Source organism: Leptonychotes weddellii, chromosome 1, assembly GCF_054177405.1.
Source record: "Leptonychotes weddellii isolate Sample4059 chromosome 1, ASM5417740v2, whole genome shotgun sequence".
Classification (NCBI taxonomy): domain Eukaryota; kingdom Metazoa; phylum Chordata; class Mammalia; order Carnivora; family Phocidae; genus Leptonychotes; species Leptonychotes weddellii.
This window is the reverse complement of record NC_138369.1, coordinates 76,994,248-77,016,505: the sequence shown is the minus strand read 5'-3', so window position 1 is coordinate 77,016,505 and position 22,258 is coordinate 76,994,248. Positions and strand designations below refer to the sequence as shown.

The 22,258-nt window shown below is 40.1% G+C and overlaps 2 protein-coding genes across 16 annotated transcripts in view; one reads left to right on the top strand and one right to left on the bottom strand.

The window, feature by feature from the left end:
• TMEM108 (transmembrane protein 108) overlaps positions 1-12,244 on the bottom strand; it is a 547,759-nt gene extending 535,515 nt beyond the window's left edge. For 7 of the 12 annotated variants that reach the window (XM_081826377.1, XM_081826368.1, XM_081826408.1 and 4 more), the window contains exon 1: positions 11,838-12,243. The gene's annotated coding sequence lies outside the window, so the exon portion shown is untranslated. Of the gene's footprint in view, positions 1-11,837 lie in introns of all 12 variants that reach the window. The other 5 variants (XM_081826313.1, XM_081826322.1, XM_081826326.1 and 2 more) reach the window with 1 other exon arrangement.
• Positions 12,245-12,547: 303 nt separating this feature from the next.
• Positions 12,548-22,258, top strand: part of NPHP3 (nephrocystin 3) — a 33,661-nt gene continuing 23,950 nt past the window's right edge. For 2 of the 4 annotated variants that reach the window (XM_081826262.1, XM_081826268.1), the window contains exons 1-6: positions 12,548-12,990; positions 14,790-14,915; positions 15,427-15,577; positions 17,994-18,146; positions 19,391-19,524; positions 20,962-21,122. In XM_081826262.1, coding sequence (XP_081682388.1) covers positions 12,595-12,990; positions 14,790-14,915; positions 15,427-15,577; positions 17,994-18,146; positions 19,391-19,524; positions 20,962-21,122 — 1,121 coding nt within the window. In that variant the 5' untranslated portion in view covers positions 12,548-12,594. The remainder of the gene's footprint in view (positions 12,991-14,789; positions 14,916-15,426; positions 15,578-17,993; positions 18,147-19,390; positions 19,525-20,961; positions 21,123-22,258) is intronic. The other 2 variants (XM_081826245.1, XM_081826254.1) reach the window with 2 other exon arrangements.

Here is a 22,258-nt window from a genome sequence, read left to right as displayed (position 1 = left end):
AGCTATCACTGACTAAGCAAGGGATCATGCTAGTTAAAGCTCAGTCTATGAGGCAACTCCATTTTCCTATCAAGAAAAAAAAAAAAACTAACAGAAAAGACTAACAGAAAAAGGTTCAGAGAGGTAAAGTAACTTGTCAAAAGTCACACTGCTAGAATATGGCAGAGCTGGGATTCAAAGCCTGGTATAGCTCACTGCCTTTTATTCCTTCTACTATGCCAAAGCTTTGGAAAGTCTCAGGGATTAACTGGAAAGGACCAGTGCTAGAGAGTCTACTATGGTGGAAATATAGCTCCATTATTCTGGGCAATATTACTGTGGCTCTAAAACCACAAAGATGAAAAAGATGACATAAAAATCTAAAATCCTCTAGTGAAAAAGTTAATAATCCTAAGTAACAAATAGTATATACTGGAGAAAGACAAGAATGGATTTTAAGTGAATCTGAAGTTTCTTCTTAGGGGGTGTTTTTAAACTGTTCTAAAGGGAAGTTATGGATAACCCCCAAGGATCAAAATTAACCTGTAGGAGGCATAGGGTAAGGCAAGGGCAGTGAACCTGAATCTCTGGAAACTTCCTAGTGACAGAATCACATAAATTTGCATAACTGGCTTTGTGAAGGTGGGGAGACCCTATTGGTAGGTCATAAATGTTACTTAATTGCCTGATTTGAAGATTAAATGGTGTAAGAAAAAAGACTGTGGCTTATCCTTCTCTGGAAAAGATTAGAAGATGAGCCTTCCCCAGGTATAATTTGAATTGCAAATGAGCATCCAGTGGAAGTACACTTGACAAAATGCAATGCAAAAATGAAGAGAAGTTCAAGGGTGGGAGGGTGGATTTAAATGTCACTTGTACACAGACTGCTGCTGACCTTGTGGCTGAGGTTGGGGCCACTCAAAACCCAAATAAACTGCAAGAAAAGCCAAAGACACAATTTGGGGGAGACTCCCTGAGTCCAACAGGAGTGGAGAAAACATTAATTACAGGTAATAAAAAGTGATTAGGCAAACTATTCCCTATTTGCTATACCCTGTAATTTCGTGCTGCCAAGTAATGACTTGTCAAGACTAAAATGGTTATGTTTCCTGCACCATGAAAAGTAACCATTTCCTCCATTTTCAGGGTAGTGTTTTTTGTGGATTTTGGTTTGGTTTGGTTCAATTTGATTGGTGAATCTGTTGTCATCTGAAAAACTGACGTATGGAAGACAACTCAGATGCTGCTAAAAAAAAGTCTGACATTTTCTGCTTCTTGACCTCAGAATCTAACAGACCCTCTTCTTGGAATGATTTTGACTGGTTCAAAATGGAACAGCCACAAAAGCAGTCAAGAGACACTGATTTTAGGACAGTGGTGATGTGTGCTTAAGATGCAGATATGCCAGTGTTTTCTTTGTCACAGGAAGGCTGTCTTGGTCTGTCAGTCCAAATAGCCTTCAGAGGGGCGCCTGGGTGGCTCAGTCGTTAAGCGTCTGCCTTCGGCTCAGGTCATGATCCCAGAGTCCTGGGATCGAGTCCCACATCGGGCTCCCTGCTCGGCAGGAAGCCTGCTTCTCGCTCTCCCACTCCCCCTGCTTGTGTTCCTGCTCTCGCTATCTCTCTCTCTGTCAAATAAATAAATAAAATCTTTAAAAAAAAAACAAAACAAAAAACAAATAGCCTTCAGAGAATGAAATATATCTGTCAGGCTTGTCAAATTTTCTTTAGGGTCACCCTACTAAGTTACTTAGAGAATTTAGCTCGATTAGGTAGTATGCTTCTAGATGCCTGAGGAACAAGATATAATGAATTCTAACACTTCTAGACTACTCATTTGGCTGTCTACAGCTGCTATGAAGTGAATCTCTACTGTCTTCATTTTCAAATGAGGAAACCAAAGTGCAAGAAGTCAAATAATTTGCACAAGATCTTGCTAGAATCTAAACAATGGAAATTATATAACAACTTATTCCTTTTCCGCTCTTCCAGGTCCCCTCCCTGCTGGAGCCTCTGCTGTCAGACCAATGGAATGTGCCCACTTCGACCTGTGGCTATAGGTGTCCTCATTTATCTAAGAGTGAATTTTCTTTATTAAAATTCAGCAGACATGTAGAAAAGTGCACAAATCTTAAGTGTAAATCTCAGCTAATTTTTATAAAGTGAACAACTCATGTTACTACCTTCCAGATCAAAGAAAGATCAAAGATAGAACACTACCAGCACCCTAGAAGCCCCCAGACTCTCTCTCTTGCCAAAGGAAATTACTACTCTGACCTTGACCATCATAAATTACATTTGCCTGCTTTGGAATATACTATAAATGACATCATGAAACATGAACTTTTTTGTGTCTGCCTCTTTTGTCCAACATTTATGAAATGTAATCATGTTACTAGCCTGTTGACGTAATTTATGCATTTCATTATTGTGTAGTATTCCTTTGTGACCATATTCCACCATATATTTGTCCATTTTACTGTTGATAGGAATTTGGGTAGTTATGAGTAACACTACTCTTCACATTCTTGTACGTGTCTTTTGGGACATTTCTATAAGGATCATGCCTATGACTAGGGTAGGTAGGATATGCAGCTTTAAGAGATATTGCCCAATAATTTTTCAAAGTGCTTGTGTCAATTTATACTCCCTCAGACAGTGCAGTAGAGTTGCAGTTACTCCAAATTCTTGTCCTTGTGACAGTCTCTTTTTTTCTTTTTCTTTTTGCTATTTGGATGAGTATATAGCAGAATCTTGGTTTTCTTCCAGCTTTATTCAGATATAACTGACAAATAACATTGTGTAAGTTTAAGGTATACAGTGTGATGATTTGCTATACATATATATTGTGAAATGACTACCACAATAAGGTTAGTTAACACACCCATCACCTCATATAGTTACCATTTTTGTGTGTGTGTTAAGAAAATTTAAAATCTACTCTCTTAGCAAATTTCAAGTATACAATATTCTTAACCATAGTCACCATGTTGTACATTAGATCCCCAGAAGTTATTCATCTTATAATGCAAAGTTTATAGCCTTTGACCAACATCTGCCCATTTCCTTTACCTCCCCACTCCTGGTAACCACCATTCTACTCTCTGCCTCTATGAATTCAACTTTTTTAGATTCCACATATAAGTGAGATCATACAGTATTTGTCTTTCTGCATCTGGGTTCTTTCACTTAGTATAATGCCCTCAGAGTTCATCTGTGGCAGGACTTCCTTTTTTAAGGCTGAACACTATTCCACTGTGTATGTATACCATGGTTTCTTTATTCATTCATCCATCAGCATCCATCCATTTAGGTTGTTTCCATGTGGTGGCTATTATGAATAATGCTGCAGTGAACACAAGGTACAGATTCTCTCCTTGAGATTTCATTTCCTTCAGATATATACCCAGAAGTTGGATTGCTGATAGTTCTATCAATTTTTTGAGGAAACTCCATACTATTTTCCATAATGCCACCAACAGTGGGGCAAAAGAGTTCCCTTTTCTCCATACCCTTGTCAACACCTATTAGCGCTTGCCTTTTTGATAACAGCCATTCTAACAAGTGGGAGGTGATATCTCATTGTGGTTTTGATTGGCATTTCTCTATGATTAGTGGTATTGAACACCTTTTCATGTACTTGCTGACCATTTATATGTCTTCTTTGGAAAATCATCTTTTCAGGTCCTTTGCCCATTTTAAAATTGGATTATTTGATGCTTTTGCTATTGAGTCATATAAGTTATATATATATTTTTGTATTTTTATATTTTTAGTTCTTTATATATTTTGGATACTAACCCTTTATCAGATATAAGGTTTGTAAATATTTTCTCTCATTCCTTAGTTGCCTTTTCATTTTGTTTTGTTCTTTTTGGTTTGATTTTGTTTTTGCTGTACAGAAGCTTCTTTTTTTTTTTTTTTAAGATTTATTTACTTATTTGAGAGAGAAAGAGAGAGAGAGAGCAAGTGCGAGCAGGGGGAGGGGCAGAGGGAGAGGGAGAAGGAGAATCTCGAGAAGTCTCCTTGCTGAGCATGGAGTCTGACACGGGGCTCAATCTCATGACCCTGAGATCATGACCTGAGCTGAAACCAAGAGTTGGTCGCTCAACTGACTGAGCCATCCAGGTGCCGCTGTATAGAAATTTTTTAATTTGATGTAATCCCAATTGTTTATTTTTGCTTTTGTTGCTTGTGATTTTGGCATCATATCCAAAAAAAATCACTGCCAAGACCAACGTCAAGGAGCTTTTTCTCTGTTTTCTTTGAGTCTCCTTTTTTCTTAGTCTAGCTAAAAGTTTGTCAGTGCTGTTTATATTTTCAAAAACCAACCATTCATTTTGTTGATCTTTTGTATTGTCTCTCCAATCTCTATTTCATGTATTTCTACTCTATTATTATTTCCTTCTGTAGTTATCTTCTTCCTGGCATCTAACAGTCCACAAATATGAGTAGGGGTGATATCTAAGATTTCACAACCCAAGGATGGATGTGTTCCTAGGTAATCTGAGTTAAATGTTGAAAGCATGGTTCCATAGAATACATGTTACAATGACATTTAAATTATTTTTATTCTGCATTTAGCATAATAATATTCTGTGTGCTGAGCTAAAACAATAACCACCTTGCCTAACATTGTTTCTTGAGAAAATATGCTTAAATACTAAATATCAGATGATTAGATTAATCGTTGGAACACAACTCACTTATAGATTGAGGCTATAACTCAAATATAAAAACTCCCATTAGTATTATAAGAGTTAGTAAAATTTTATAACCATGAATAAATCTTATCTAAAAGATAAACTCTCCTACATTTTAAACTCTGAAAGTTAAAACTTGCCATTTTTATCCATAATAACTTGTGAAGAAATAAAGTTTGTTTTCTTACAATTCCCGATCTCAGCGGACTTTCCTGTGTCTGACTTAAGTCAGAAAAGGTACATTCTTTTCAGATTTGCACGGTAGAGAAAAGACCGCATTTCCCTTCATGGGAGCTGATTAAATCTGGCTCCTTGCCTGCTTCCTGGCATGTGCGTCATGAGTGTGGGTAAGAAGTGTCATTAGTGTCAGTCTGAGGTGGACATTGGCTGCCAGGTTTGAAATGGGTGGTTCCATAAAAAAAATTAAGGTTATATTCAACTTCAGAGTTGATTGTGAGGGGGGAAGGTGGGGGAAGAACAACACTGAACTTGAGAAACAAAGGGACATTTTTCAGCAAGCAAGAAATAAATGGCTTCCTGCACCCCCAAGGCTGCTTCTGCTCCAGAAAAACAGAACCATTTTACTTGTTAAATAAACGTCCAAAGTGTGTGGTCTGCTTTAGGACCACTAGTAAATATATTTGCTATCATATTCTTAAGAAAACCCATTGCAACTCTTTTTAAAGCATGTCTTTCTATATATCCATATAGTTACTTAGAAGCCCAGGGCAACTCTATCTTCAGAGAACATACATCATGAAGAATGGATACTCCATATTTAAAATATTCTTCCCCAACTTCCCTGCCCACTGCATCCGTGTGTTGTTTCACCTTTGTACTCCTCTAGGCATTAAACTCCTCCCCTTCACCAATTTCTTTAAAAAAAAAAAAAATCAAAAGTTCAGTCACAACAAACTTTTTGTGAGGTTGTAAATTTCATAAAGATTTGAGACATTTTGGGGAGATATTGCAAAACATTCCACCACCTCTCTAAACTCTTCTTTCTCCTTTTTTCCATTTTCTTCCATCTCCCCCCCCTTCCCTGTTCAAACTAATTCAGTATGCCCCTCTATCAGGACGGGCTAAAATGTGCTGGGGTACAAAACCACCGCCAAACCAGTGGCTTAATACAAACATTTACGCAGAAATGAGAACTTCACTGATGTGCGTTGATTGTACCTATAGGATAATCTAAGCCAAAACTCTGCATTTATATCTTTTACAACATAGGTTTATTCAGATACTGAAAATATTGTAAAATGCCATGGAAGACCTTAAAATTCCCCCCCAAAAAAGCAGTTAATTTTATTTTGGCATAATGGTTACTAAATTAATATTTGCTTCAGAGTCATGTAGGGACTTAAAAATTTTAGATGCCTGGGCCCCATCCACAGATAATTTGATTCAGTAGATTTGATGTGTGGTTCAGGACTCTACATTTTTTAACAAGCTCCCCAGGTACTTCTGAAAATGATCCAGGTTTGAAAATTACCCCTCTATTTCAGAGGTCAGCAAACTACAGCCCTCAAGCCAAATCTGCCCTGCCATCTATTTTTGTAAATCAAGTTTAATTGGAATGCAGACATGCCCATTCATTTATGTCTATGTATGGCTGTTCTCGAGCTATAATGGCAGACTTGAGTAATTAAGACAGGGATCGAATGGCCCACAGAGAGTCAAATCTTTAGCGTCTGGTCCTTTATAGAAAAACTTAGCCAACCTCTGCTCTTGTTTTGTTTCAGGACTAATTTCCAGAGTCATGTTATTACTTGTGACGGGAACTAAGTAAGGCAATGTAGATGATCACTACTGAAAACAGCCACACTTGGACTGAATTCTTTAAAATTTTTATCTTCATATGAGAAAGAGGACTTTTTTATATATACAAATTATCAACCAAATTAATTTTTCCTGAGTTATACTGCCCCCTAGTGGTAGAAATGTTAAATCACAGACGCTTAATCAGATTAGATGCTCCCATTGTTAATTAATTCCTGAAATCAGGGTCATACAGACAGACTTTGTAGCAAGGGACTTCAGGAATCAGAATTCACTTGGTAGAACGAGCCGGGCTAAATGACCTGGGAGAAGGTTGGCTTTCTCTCCAAACACTATTACTCCACGTAGCATTTCCAATTGGATTTTTTTTCGGGGACATAGTGACCATTTGTGATGCCATGTCTATCTCTAAAAGTGAAGCACAGTATTATCAATATGGTCAAAATCACATGTGCACTCACTATGATGAACGGATGAAAGGGAAGAAAGTTTTAATAGGACTCTAGATGTATGCAAACATATGCCAAGACGGTTACCAAGGGGACTGCACACATGTTGGCAATAATGAGACAGCAGAGGATGAAACCATTGGTTTTCTCCCTTGACTACTGATTAAAATAATGATGGCCAGATCCTCACCCGCTGGAGATTTTGTTCTAATTGTTCTGGAGAGAGGTCCAGGCAGCAGTATTTTTTTTTTTTTTAAGTTCTCCAAGTGATTGTAATGTGCAACCAAGGTTAAGTATCATTGTTCTATAGCAGTGTTTCTCATATTTTAAGGTATATTCAAAGCACCTGGGGAATCTTCTTAATCTGCACATTGTGACTCAGTCCATCTGTGACGGCACCTGAGAATCTGACTCCTAACAAGCTTTAAGGTGATGCTAATGCTGCTGTCCATAGATCACACGTTCAGTAGCAAGGACTTAGGTCATCACTAGCCACAATCTTTATGCAATTTCACTGGTTCTAAGATCTTAAAGTACGTAAGTATCACCTGGGAGCTAAAGAAACAGGCAAATTTGCAAGCTCCAGTCTCAGAAATTAAAATTCAGTGGATCTTAATTTTTAACAAGTATCCCAAGTGATCCTGAAATTCATAGTCTGAGAACCAAGTATACGCTAACCACCAGAAATGCTATTTATTTTACAAATCACATTTTTTTAAAAGGTGGCAGCATTAATTTCACAAACTAACCAGATGTGGGGAATTTTTTCTCTTCTTCTAAGTGTGAGAAATTACCCCCAAATTCAGTGGCTTAAATTAACAACAACTTTATTATATCTCATGATTTTGTGGATCAGAAATTTGGGTAGAGATCATCTGAGTGATTCTCCTGCTCTCCCCGTCACTGACTGAAGTCACTTTGTGGTATCCAACTAGCAAATAGGCTGGTCTGGAGAGGCCAAAATGGCTTCACTTCATGTGCCTTGGCTGGAAGGCTGAGTCCTACTGGGACTGTTGCCTATAATGTCCACACATTACCTCTCCAGTCTGGCAATCTCAGGTGAGGTAGTAGGTCTCCTGATGTAGCAACTCGAGGATCCAAGAGAGAGCGTTCCAAGACACAGGAAGTGGACGCAGCCATTCTCTCAGGTCCTGGGCTCAGAAACATAGTGCCGTTTTTACCATAGTCTACTGGTGAAAGCACTCACTGAGCCCAACCAGATTCAAGGGGAGGAGTCATAAACAGGCTGGAGTCATGGATGTGCAACTGTTGAAGAACCCCAAGTGCTCAACACAAAAAGGACCCCATGCTTGGTTTAATGCTCTGTTGCCATCTTGAAATTCTTTATAATTTTTTAATAAAGGGCACTACATTTTCATTTTACACTGGATCCCACAAATTATATAGCCCATCCTCATCATAAACTTCACCTTTCAATGAAAGTAGTGTTAAAAAAAAATTGTAGTCAGGGACGCCTGGGTGGCTCAGTCGGTTAAGCGTCTGCCTTCAGCTCAGGTCATGATCCCAGAGTCCTGGGATCGAGCCCTGCATCGGGCTCCCTGCTCAGCGGGAAGCCTGTTTCTCCCTCTGCCTGCTGCTCCCCCTGCTTGTGCTTGCTTGCTCTCTCTCTCTCTGACAAATAAATAAATAAAATCTTAAAAAAAAATTGTAGCCATTCTTAATTAGCCATAAGCTGTCTGTCAGAGACTTTATTCCTCACCATACTTCTGTATTCAAAGCTATCCTTTCAAAATGCAGATTGTGGTATGTGCATTAAATTTAGCATAAAGAAGGGAAACAAATTATGAGGTTGGAAATTAGACTAAACATTAGACTAAATTCTGTGATGTTTTAGGATTAGGAAATACATTGAAAACCAACCACACTACCATCCTGAGTAACAGCTAGCACTCTAGATTGGATCACCTCTGGGCTCACCCAGTTAGGTCACTTAGGCATTAACCAACAGTTATCCAAGGTCAGTATGCAAGCTGAACTTATACATAGTGTCCCTGATGAGAAAGGCAGCTAGTGGGGCGCCTGGGTGGCTCAGTCATTAAGCGTCTGCCTTCGGCTCAGGTCATGATCCCAGGGTCCTGGGATCGAGTCCCACATCGGGCTCCCTGCTCAGCGGGAAGCCTGCTTCTCCCTCTCCCACTCCCCCTGCTTGTGTTCCTGTTCTCGCTGTCTCTCTCTGTCATATAAATAAATAAAATATTTAAAAAAAAAGAAAAAAAAGAAAGGCAGCTAGTAATCACTATATAGGGAAAACTCTCCATGATCTCAGCAAACCTGGATTTGTGTTTTGGGGCAACTGCAAAAACTATTTAAAGGTTATTAAGGGGGACGCCTGGGTGGCTCAGTCAGGTAAGTGTCTGCCTTCGACTCAGGTCATGATCCCAGGGTCCTGGGATCACGTCCTGCATTGGGCTCCTTACTCAGTGGGGAGCCTGCTTCTCCTTCTGTCTGCTGTGTGTGTGCACGTGCTCTCTCTCTGACAAATAAATAAAATCTTGTTTTAAAAATAAAGGTTATTAAAGAAGGCAGTGACGAGGGTGCCTGGGTGGCTCAGGTCATGATCCCAGGTCCTGGGATCGAGCACCACATCGAGCTCCCTGCTCAGCAGGAACCTACTTCTCCTTCTCCCACTCCCCCTGTTTGTGTTCCCTCTCTCGCTGGGTCTCTCTCTGTCAAATAAATAAATAAAATCTTAAAAAAAAAAAAGAAGGCAATGACGATTCACATGCTTTTTGAGAACAGGACTGTATTTAACATCTCTTTGGGTCATCAGTATTTCGTTTTCTGAAACATTATGTTTTCAGTAGGAGTTCAATAAGGGTTGCTGGGATGAATCTAAGCAACAAATGGCATAACAACAATAACAAAAACTACCAAAAAAACAAGATTGATAGACACAATAATGGAGAACAAGGTCAGGAAAACAATTAAGTACAGATGCATATAGTAGGCAAGGATTATCAAACTGAAATTATTGATGTGATAAACGCAAAAGGTATAATTATCCAGGGAAAGTTTCTTAGAGAAGGAAGGTAGATGTTGAAAGAGATGGGGATTGACAGACAGTACTGAAAGGAAATAGAAACCATATTGGTATGAGGAGAAAATCAGCTTGACTAGGCTGGAGTAACATGGGTAGAGGGATGTTACTGGATAGATGAGAAGTGGGGAAAGGAGAGACTCATTGCTTTGGGGCACTCAATACCAGGCTGCAGTATCTGAATTTACTCCACAAAGTGTGGGAAGTTTAGTGTAGTTTGTTACTGGTTTAGAGGGAATGGTGATGGCTTTTATTTTATTATGCAAGCCTAATAATGGAAGTCTTCAACTGAGGTACATTCTAAAGGAGGTGCAAGATTAAGATGCAGAATTTTGCAAAAGAGGTGGTCAGAAACCTGGTAGATGATCCTTAAAGCATTGATCCACATTGAGAGTACAAGAATTGAAAGAGATCAGGGGACTTTATTTTTTTTTAAAGATTTATTTACTTATTTTTAGAGAGAGAGAGCATACCTGCGTGCAAGTGAGCAGGGGGAGGGGCAGAGGGAGAGGGAGATAAGCAGACTCCCCACTGAGTGAGAAGCATGACGCGGGGCTCCATCCCAGAACCCTGAGATCACGACCTGAGCCAAAATCAAGAGTTGGACGCTTAGCCAACTGAGCCACCCGGGTGCCCCCAGAAGGGACTTTAAAAGGGAGAGAGTTCCTGAGATACTGTGATAGTGGGAAAGTTTTCCTTAATCTCAGGAGACAACCTGAAGACTAAATATACATCTCCTGGAGTTTGAAGAATGTAATGGCCTGATGTCTGATTCCCTCCTGATGAAAATCTAAAGGGTAAGAGAAAGGATGACTAGCTACTTTGATGGAGAATTGGCCTGCATTCCCAGAATTCTTCAGAGCAAAGACTGTGTTGTGTTTCCTACTGTGGTAGATGTTGTGATGACCAAAAGACTTGTTCCTCCGGCCACTGGAAGTGATGCCAGCAAGCAGCCCTCAACCATCAGTCCCCATGGGGGTTGTTTTGGCTGAAGAGAGTTAGCTGATGTCTTGCTTGTAAGAGGGTATAAAGCCCCAGCCCTGCACCCCAATTTAGGACAACTGTGCAGCATCACCCCAGCTTCAGAACTCTCTGAAGATTGGCTGAGGCCTCCATTGAGACTGCAGCAAAGCTCAACTTCTGCTGCTATGCAAACGTGCTTCTTTTCCTTTCCATAGGTGTTGATGCCAAGGGCACTCCCTAATAAACATCTTGCATGGTTATCTCCATCTCAGAGTCTGCTTCCCAGGGAACCTGACCTGTAACACCTGTGGATCAGATGTGGGCCTCACGGGCAAGTGAACCAGTGGATTATCTTGAATCTGAACAAACATCAGCAGAGAGGATGCTTAATGTATCACTGGATTCCTTACAGCTGGTGAGGGAGGGAGCAACAGCCTGAATAGAGCCACACTGGTGTGGGTCAAGGGAAATGAAGATTGAAAGTTTTCAGTTATGACGGGGAGAAGGGTCTTTGAAGAACTTACAAAAGTACCTATGAGAGAAAAGGCCAACTTTAGCAGTTTACCAAGTCCAAAGAGCACCAACATCCAGTTCACAGGAGTGTCAATCAGATAAAGCCTTTCCTGTCCTCTCTCCCAGGCCTCCAAACCTGGAGAGGCTAGAAGCCCAAGTTAGGTGCAGGTCCAAGAACACAAGACAGGGTAAGAGAAAAGATGTCAATACTACTCCTCTGACTTTAAAGTCTAAAACACTTTCCCCATCTTTTAAATGTTTTCTTATTACGTAAAGCCGACCGTTGCCCCAAATAACTGTAATACTCTTTCCCTTTATTTGGTGAGATGTCCCACAGTTCCCCTGATGTGTGGCCTCCAGAGTCCACTGCTACAAGAAGTCAAAAAAACCTCACCTTGTCTAAAGATTGTCCCTCGTGGTCTCAGGCTGTAAAGTCTAAAAGCTTTTTCTTATCTTGCTGGTCATTCCAACTACTTGCATCCTGAGAGATACATAGTGAGAGGCACACAGCAGGAGCTCAACACGTTTCTCAGATTTCCCAACTGCCGTCAGAGAAGAGCGCTGGGTCAGGGGCGGCAGCAGGACAGAAACAGCGGCCGCGAAGGTGAAGCAACCCGGGACCCAGGCCAGCGCTCACTCTGAGGAACGCGCCCGTCAGGGGGCCTCGGGCTGGGTAGAACCGGCTGAGAGAGGCCGTGTGCACTGTCGCCCGTGGCCCCGAACTTAATGCAGTAGTGGTCTCGCACGTGCGGCCGCCCCTCTACTCGCTCTGTCCCGCCCCGCCCCATCCGTCGCGCCCGCCCTGCGCTCCGCCCCACCACCCCGTCGTACTGCACCCGCAGTACTGCTCTGTCCCGCCCCGCTCCGTCCATCCCGCCCCGCCCTCCTTGCTCTCTGTCCCGCCCCGCCCTGCTGTCCCGCCCCATCCATCCTGCCCCGCCTACCTTGCGCTCTGTCCCGCCCCATCCTGCTGCCCCTCATCCATCCCGCCCCACCCTCCTTGCTCTGTGTCCCGCCCCTTCCTGCTGCCCCGCCCCACAGTCGCGCCCGCCCTGCGCCCCGCCCCATCCGTCCCGCCCCGCCCCGTCTCGTTTGCCGCGTTCCGCCCCCTCCTGGTACCCCGCTGGCTAGTAGGGGCGGCCACAGGCGTTATGGGGACCGCCTCGTCGCTCGTGAGCCCCGCGGGCGGGGAGGTGATCGAGGACACTTATGGGGCGGGCGGCGGCGAGGCCTGCGAGATCCCGGTAGAGGTGAAGCCCAAGGCCCGCCTGCTGCGCAGCTCGTTCCGCCGTGGCGCAGCAGCAGCGGCGGCGGGGGCAGGGCCCGGGTCGCTGCCCCGCGGGGTGGGTGGCGGCGGGCTGCTGGGGGCTAGCTTTAAGTCTACCGGCTCGTCCGTGCCCGAGCTGGAGTACGCAGCGGCTGAGTACGAGCGGCTGAAGAAGGAATACGAGATCTTCCGGGTCAGCAAGAATCAGGAGTTGCTGTCCATGGGCCGCCGCGAGGCCAAGCTGGACACGGAGAACAAGCGCCTGCGGGCCGAGCTGCAGGTAACGCCGGGCTCGGGTGCGCGCCTGGGGCAGCCGGGACGTGGAGAAGCTGAGAGTCGGGAAGGCCAGTGCACGCCCGGGCACTGCCAGGCTGGACTCTGGACGCCTGACTCTGTCCTTCGTCCATCCTGTCCCCTCTCCAAACCAAGTAGTTTTGAAAGTTGAGTAGAAACCGCTCTGCATTTTAATTTGAGGGGACATGTTTCTTGGGGGTCTAAACTGATTCCTTAACTAACCCCGCCCCTCTTCTATTTCTGGTTCATTCATTCACACACCTCGAAGCAATTAGCCTGAAAGTGTCCTGAAGCAGCAAATGCCAATCTGCAGGGGACTCCAGGGAAGTAGGTCAGCCCAGAGCACAGGGACACACAAAAGACTATGGTGACATCTGTCGAAGCAACTCATCAAACTTTCCCTAGGAGTGTTTAACTCCACTCCCCGCCTCCCCCCTTAAATTTTACATACCTCTCAGTTTCTTTGCGTGAAGCTTTTGAGTTTTAATGATCTTGAAGTGAATTTTTATGAAATGATTTTCACCATTTTAACTGCTGTGATTGAAAACGTTCCCTAGGTGTAGTCAAATTCCCTTAATCCATTTGATTAATTTACTCAAAAAACAATTATTGCGTGGGCTCCCTGTAGTAGATGTATTTTGACTATCAAAATAGTATATAAAGCAAAAGGTTCCTTTTCTATGACCACAGTTGTAAGACTCTGTGCCATCAGTTTGGGGACTCTCTGAGGGTTGTGATTTTACTGTTTTGTTTTTTTAAACTGTGGAAGAGACACCCCAGGTGTTCCTGGGTTCATCACAGTTAAAATGAATAAATACCTCAGACTGATTTTTCTGATAGGAAGAGCCTTCTTCCTTCTAGACTAGGCATTCTAGTCACCCCTCCCCCACTAGCTGTTGTATTATTAGACTGTTATCTGGGAAGAACTCCTTATCAGCAGTCTACCTGTTGTCTTACCAGTTTTCTTACTGGGCAGTCTTGATGCCCTTGCATGTGAAAAATGGACCTGATGCATTTCAGATACCTGATTTCATGCTCCCAAGCCATTGTCCAGTGGACACTGCACATTATAGGGATAGGAAAAAGGGCTGGATCAACCAGGGCAGAGTGCAGTAAGAGCTGACAAATGTCACAGTCTCAGGTTCCTCCTGTTACCTTATGGAGTAGTTTTGAAAGTTAAATAGAAAGCACTCTGCATTTTAATTTGAGGGGACATACTCTCTTGGGGCCTAAACTGATTTCTTAACTAACCTGCCCCTTTTCTTATGTAGCCCTTTTGATTCCTTTCTCACATATCTAGGCATTAAAAAAACTCTTCTGTATTTATTTAACCCATTCAGTCAGACATTTACTGGAGGCCTTCAATGTATCTGGCACCAAGAGGGCTCTGGGATAGCAAAATGAAGAAGACATGGAGCCAAGGAGTGCATGGTTATGCAGAATTAATTATCCCTCAAGTTAAGCCTTATAAATTACACTTTCTGTTCTGTTAAAGATAGGAAAACTGAGGCATGGGAAGATTAAGAATTTGGCACAGTATTTCAAAGAAAAAGTATTAATTTCTATTAAAAGTTTAGTGTTGAAGTGTCTTCATTTACTACAGTTCAAGCATATTTGCATTTTTTTTCATTCCATGTTTGAATAAAATGGCAATATGTAGTTCTTGATAACGTAAAATAGTAGATTATTACAATTCTGAGATATGTATATAGTATGTAGCTAGGATAATGTGAAATTTGGGAGGAATACTATTTTTGTTAGAAATAACAAGGTCCATTATTTCAGGCCCTTCAAAAAACTTATCAGAAAATACTTCGGGAAAAGGAAAGTGCTTTAGAAGCAAAATACCAAGCAATGGAGAGGGCAGCGACATTTGAACATGACAGAGATAAAGTGAAAAGGCAATTCAAGGTAAATTCCTTACATTTTTACCCCCAAAGTGACATAGAATAAAAACAGCATATTTTAAAAGTTTATATAATGCTGCATAGATAAATAGAAGTGAATGATGTAGGAGCCCTGAAGGTTCTAAGAACCAGAGTAGAGCACTTCTTACATTTTTGAGTTGGACCTGGTAAACTTGAGATCGCTTCAAGGAAGAAGTTTAAAAAAGTGAATATTGCAATAGGAAAGTATTTCCATATGGGGGGAAAGGCATTTGGAAATATTTGGGGATATTTTGTATGGGAAGGCATTACTGGCATCTAGTGGGAGGGGGACAAATTTGCTAAATATCAGCAGTGCACAAGACAGCCCCACGCCACAGACAGGGCTCCTGCCAGAATTCCAGCGGGTTCCAGTTACAAAAAAGATCAGGACCAAATGAATATTGGTTTTATGAATGAAAGATTTTTCTATTGAGTTGATGACACAACCTTTTGATTGTGGAAAAGGTTTCAAAATTGATATTTGTCTTTTAAAGATTTTTAGGGAGACCAAGGAAAATGAAATCCAGGACTTACTGAGGGCTAAGCGAGAGTTGGAGAGCAAACTTCAGAGGCTCCAGGCTCAGGGCATCCAAATATTTGATCCTGGAGAGTCTGATTCAGATGACAACTGTACAGATGGTACTGGTAAATTTACTTCCTATGTATAATATTTTGAGCCTTCAGTATAGGTGTAATGATATCGTAGAGCCAACTTTGAATCCTTTTATAAGTTACAAGTGGTTGCTCTTACAAATAGAGTTGCACTTTCTCCCTCTCTCTCAGCTGTTACAACAGCAATTTTCCGTAAAGTCCATGACATTGTTAGGTGCCAGGTTTCCTTCTGTCTTAATTGCTCTGCCAAACTCACCCCATAGCTTTTCTCTTTCTGGTGTAGGACAGCTCCTCCAGGTCTCACCATGACATCTACATTTTAGCCAAGGGAAGAGGAAAGGGAATCCGTTCCTCTCCTTGAAAGCACACTCTGAAAGGTATACAGATTACTCCTCAAACCCCATTGGGCAGAACTACAAGCAGGAAGATTGGAAAGTGTAAACATTAGTAGGAGAGTCATGTATCCACCTAAAGTTTGAAATTCTGTTACTAAAGGTAGAAGGGGAGAATGGGTATTGGAGGGACAGTTCATAGTCTCTGTCACCTTATTTTTCCACATAATGATATATTCTTTGCAACTATCCATTAGAATATCTGCATGATATTCCGCTGAGTGGCTTCCATTGCAGTTTTGTAAGCTACTCAGAAAGTTTTTATTTTATAATTAAACATATAAAATACGTTTTTTTCTACAAATAAAGAAAAGCCTGGAGTCCTAGAATGAAAGGGTCTCCCGTGTTCCAAGAAAATATTAATAAACTGTGATTGATACTGAAAAATGAAAAAGATTCTATTGTAAATGCAGTGTAAAAATGCAGTCTCTCATTTAAAGGAAACTGCATTTTATTCTTTTTTTTTTTGAGAGAGAGAGCATGCTAGCAGGGGTTGGGGGGAGCTATGGGCAGAGGAGAGAGAGAATCTTAAGCAGGCTCCAACTCAGGGCTCGATCTCATGACCCTGAGATCTTGATCTGAGCCGAAATCAAGAGTCCAGTGCTTAACAGACTGAGCCACCCAGGTACCCCATGCATTTTATCTTACAAACTGATTTTGAAGTAAAATACGGCAACTGATAATTGCCTCTTAATTTGCATTTTAGAACCACTGGAGTCTGACCAGCATCCAAGGATTTTTATTACCAACTTTTGAGGGGAAAAAAAATGAAGTGATTCTTACTGGATTCGAGTGGCTAAGAGGATGCTCTTATGCCCCCACATTCATCTTAGTGGTTATTTCAGTGTTGACATATGTTAAAATGTACAGTGTTTCCAAACTATTATATTGTAATTGCCTTGGCCAGTTAAAATTAATATTTCCTCCTAGGTCTTTCTTCATATTTTGATTTAAACCTGAAGAGAGAATGCTTGAGGGAACATCACTCATTTCACATTCAAAGACCTACAAATAATAATCTTATTTTTGCCAGAGATTGAGCCCATTACTAGTGTACTCCTATTTAGTCAAGGATGCATGTAGATATTCTGGCAAATGTAATTTATTTTAAAAAAATATCAAAGATCACCTGGGTGACTCTGTCGGTTAAGCATCTGACTATTGATTTCAGCTCAGGTCATGATATCAGTGTCCTGGGATCAAGCTCCACGTAAGGTTCCATGCTCAGCAGGGAGTCTGCTTCTCTCTCCCCCCCCGCCCCTCCCCCCACTTTAAGTGCTCTCTCTCTCTCTCTCTCTTTCAAATAAATAATAAATCTTTTTAAAAAATCAAGATGTTCATAAGTACCTGTTGATTCAGACACTAATTTTGTTACTCTGGGAGGTTAAAGAAGATGTACTTTTTACATCCTTAGCTTACATCCTAATGAATTACCAATCTTAATTACAGGTGTGTTGGTAATGGTCTTCCTTTGAAATTCTCTCCTTCCAATTTTACACTGACACCTAAACCATAATGTTAGAAATGTTTAAAATTTTTGTATGGGGATATTTTTAACTGCCTCTGTTGTTAGAGTTCCTTTGATTGTTATATAATTTATGTCTTTTCGTCTTTCTCTTTTTAATCCCCTCTTTGAATTTGAGATGATAACCAGAATTATGTTAACCAGCACCTTAGAACTTGCCAGAAGTTGGTGACAGAGTATTTTCAAAATCATTAAAGATTGAATATTTTCTGTATTTATAAAATTGGAGCATTTTTTAAAATTAGAAATCCTGTTTATGCTGGAGTAGAGGGGGTGGGAGGGATGGGGTGGCTGGGTGATGGACACTGGGGAGGGTATGTACTATGGTGAGAGCTGTAAATTGTGTAAGACTGATGAATCACAGACCTGTACCTCTGAAACAAATAATACATTATATGTTAATAAAAAAAATTAAAAAAAATAAAGAGGGAAGGTGGATGTATTAAAAAAAAAATCCTGTTTAGTATATGTGATAACTTTTTGAACATTCAATAATTTGGTTTTCATAAGATGAAATCTCTTGCATTTACAGCTGCTGGAACCCAGTGTGAATATTGGACCGGAGGAGCCTTGGGAAGTGAACCTTCCATAGGGAGTATGATCCAGCTTCAGCAGTCCTTCAGGGGCCCTGAGTTTGCCCATAGTTCTATAGATGTGGAAGGACCCTTTGCAAATGTCAACAGAGGTAACACATGCCATTTGCCAATTACCTTGATAGTGACTGGTCAGGTACTATAATCTTGTGTGTACTGGAAGAAAGACCATCAGCAGGGCAGGAGATTTTTATCCTAGGTGTCTTCCACTGCCAAACCAGCATATACTGGTGCTGTCACTGACAAGGGCTCATTAACTTATATCTTTCACATCGGGATCCAGATGATGCTCCACAGCCAGACTGGCCAGTCAGGTTCTAAAAACTTAGCGTCCGGCCTGAATTCTAGGTGTTACCGTTGATCAGTGAGAATCTAATGTAGATTAACTGAAAAGCAGGTCTTGGTCTTTTCCTCCATGTCTTTGATGCTGTTAAAGGTTGGAGAAGGTTGCAGAATGGAATATAAAACCTCACTTACGCAATGTAGTATCCTTAGTCAAAAGAATATTTTCATTATTTTTATATAATTTGGTGTCCAAACAGCTCTAAGGTCTGTTCAGAATTTCAATACCAGGGGCGCCTGGGTGGCTCAGTCGGTTAAGTGGCTGCCTTCCGCTCAGGTCGTGATCCCGGAGTCCTGGGATCGAGTCCCACGTCAGGCTCCCTGCTCGGCGGAGAGCCTGCTTCTCCCTCTCCCTCTGCCTGCCTCTCTGCCTACTTGTGCTCTCTCTCTCTGTGAAATAAATAAATAAAATCTTTAAAAAAAAATTTTTTTTCAATACCAGTGCAGATCTGAGTGTTATAAGTAGCTCCACTCTTTTTTCTTAAAACTACAAAATTGTCTATTAGCAAAATGAAAATAATTTTTTAATTATGACTTTTGAATTAGCCAAATATGTCTTAAAATGTTCTTTCTCACTAAATAGCATTACATCTTATGCCATTCTTAAAGTTTCTTTTTGACTTAATATATCTCAAGAATAATAAGTAGGTAAAACTATAGGCCAGCCTGGGAATGTAGGCTCTCCTGAAGTTGCAAACTCATTGAGCAGCTCACGTAACATAGGTTCAAGATACCTGACTGGAATCAGTGGTGCCCCAGCAACAAGGACCACTGGCAACATTGATTGCTTTATTCCCAAGGATAGAATTTGAGGGTAGAGAACTGTTCACCTTCTAATACGTTATTCCAGAAACTGTGTCAGTATTCATGAGTGAGATCGGATTCCATTCTACCTTGCCTGTTGTGTTTTTTCAGACTTTTAAAAAAGTCATCTTGTCAGATGTTTTTCTGGTGATTTTCTTTTTCATGACCTTATGGTAAATTTTACTTTCAGATGACTGGGATATTGCCGTAGCGAGTTTATTACAAGTTACTCCCTTGTTTTCACACTCTCTGTGGAGTAACGCTGTCAGATGTTACCTCATTCATACGGATGAAACCCAGCCTGAAATGGATCTTTTCCTGAAGGTGAGGATGTTTATAAATTCTGATTTAAAAGACAAGTCGGTATTGTGTCCCATTTATGATACTACTACACCTAAACCAAGTAGCTTACTACCTACCAGATTATATATCTTAAAGAGCAGGAAGGATTTAGAGCTTTTCTTTAGAGAAAATCTTGTTCAGTTGTTATCAGTACATTCAAATTAAGTCCTTGGAATGTTATGCTTTTGAATGCTTTATTACACGTTCTCCACAGTGTTTAAGACACATGTTGATAGTGCCTGCTTTAGTTAATATCTGCCCACTCTAGCATTGAATCTGTTTCAGGTTGTAACATAATTTAACCCTTATCATGGTTTTTAATTTTTCAAGGTGGCCATTGGAGTTAACCTCAGGCAGAGGTGGGCGTAGTACATACAGCCTGTGGGCCAGAGCTAAGATTGCTTTTTACCTTTTTAAGTGGTTGGAAAAAAATCCAAAGAAGAAGAATGTTTGTGACATGTGAAAATTATATTAAATTCAAATTTTAGTGTCTATAAATAAAGTTTTATTGGAACACAAGTAGGCTTATTCATTTACATCCTATGGCTGCTTCACACTACAACGGCAGAGTCAATTGCAGCAGAGACTAAATGGACCCCAAAGACCTCTGCCAAAACATCCAAATTGTTAAGCTGTTACTAATTTGTAAGAATATTTGCCTTCTACAGAAAAAGTTTGCCAACTACTGTTCTCACTGCATTTGAAATAAATCTGCGTGTCACATGTGATACCTGCTGAATTAACATTCTCCAGGGTATTGAGTAAGGAACTTATTTAGCGTTCCTTTTTTATATTATTCAATTTTGGTAAAAAGATTAACTCTTTTGAAAACCAAAGTTTCTACTCACTAACTGAATATAGGTTATTACCAAACTGCAAACTGATGTTAAGGGAATTCCTCATTTATTGCATAATAATAAGTCATCATTACTTAGTAACCTAATTTGTTATAGACCAACATAGTTTTCATTTATACCTGTTTGCTTTAATGTTAATAATATATCATGGTGGACAGTTTTTACTATACAGATTCATGGATTTATGTTTTCCACTCTTTGTAACAATAAAGCAGAAATCATTTATTATAATAATAATATTAAATACCAAAGGAAAATAGCCTAATATTTTTCTTCATTGGTTTAGGTTTTATTATGAAATAAATCATTTTCAGAGCTAGGAAACAGCCAAGTTACTAAGCTCTTATTATTTTTGTTTTAAAGGAAACTTGCCTTTTCTTTTAAAGATTTTCTTTAAAATATGATTATAAATATTTTTAAGTTTTAAATAAAAAAATATACAGCATAGCCTGTTCTAAAACATGCTTTTTTATTTTAAGTAGTATGAAGCTGACTTGATCTTTAGTTAAATAAGCTGTGCTTTTATTATGTTTTCATTTCTTTTGTTTTAATTTCTTTTCAGGACTATTCACCTAAACTTAAAAGAATGTGTGAGACAATGGGATATTTTTTCCATGCTATATATTTTCCAGTAGATATTGAAAATCAATACCTTGCTGTAAGAAAATGGGAAATTGAGAAGAGTTCATTAGTTATTTTATTCATTCATTTAACTTTACCAAGGTAAGCTGAAAATTCTGTCACTTATTAGGGGAGTTGTAAATAGAATTGAGATTGCCAAATGAACTTCAAAGATAAGTCGTAACTGCATTCTTATAATCAAAAACAATCCACAAAATTTAATAAATTTTTTTACTTTTCATACTTAAAGAATTAAAATTTTACACTGAGTTGTTTAATAGGTTTCATAAGGTTAACATTATTAAAGTAAAGATCATTTTAATCAGGGGTAGCAAACTATGGCCTTCGGGCCAAATCCAGTCAGCTATCTGTTTTTATAAATAAATTTTATTAGAATATAGCTATATTCATTTATTTATGTATTTCTACAGCTGCTTTCACACTACAACAGCAGAGTTAAGTACTGTAGTTACAACAGAGACTGTGTGTGGCCCACAGAGCCTAAAATGTTTGCTCGCTGGCCCTCACAGAACAAATTGGCAACTCCTGATTTCAATAATCAGCATTCACCTTCATTATTTTCTTTCTTTGAATACAAATTGAGAGCTACTTGAACACTATTATCAATGTTAAATCAAATTTTTAATTCTCTGAGGAGCTTACTACTTAATTCCAGTAAAGTGAGCAATTTTCTTATAATGTGAATATAATTATACCAGTGAGTCTAGTCTGCAAATATTTTCTTTAACCCACTAGATACGTAGATATAAGACAAAATACATTTAATAAGAGGTTAAGTTTTCTTTCTACATTTGCTGTCTGATTGGCTTTAACCTTTCCAAAGCATTTTTGTCTTTACTGAGGACCAGTTCTGACCTCACCTGTGTACAGAAGTATGTGGAGTCCTAGGCTTTATCAGACACCCTGCAGTGTAATCCATCATTCATCCTTAAGACTGCCCAGTGGCCAGGGAGCCACCTGGTCAATGAACCTAACCCAAAACAACTTTAAGGATTCTTTCCACTTGATTGCCTTTAGTTGGGGTTCTTTTCCTCCCTTACCCCTTTCCTTTTCCTGTTTTTTCTTTTATATTTATTAAGGATATATTCTGTTTTATTTTTTAATATCTGGGTAGTGTTTTATCTCTGGTGGTAATATATGTCATTTGTTGTTTTCCTCATTAATTCTTTAATCCTTGAAACCATCTTGTTTTTTCTTTTATCTTTTATCCATATTTA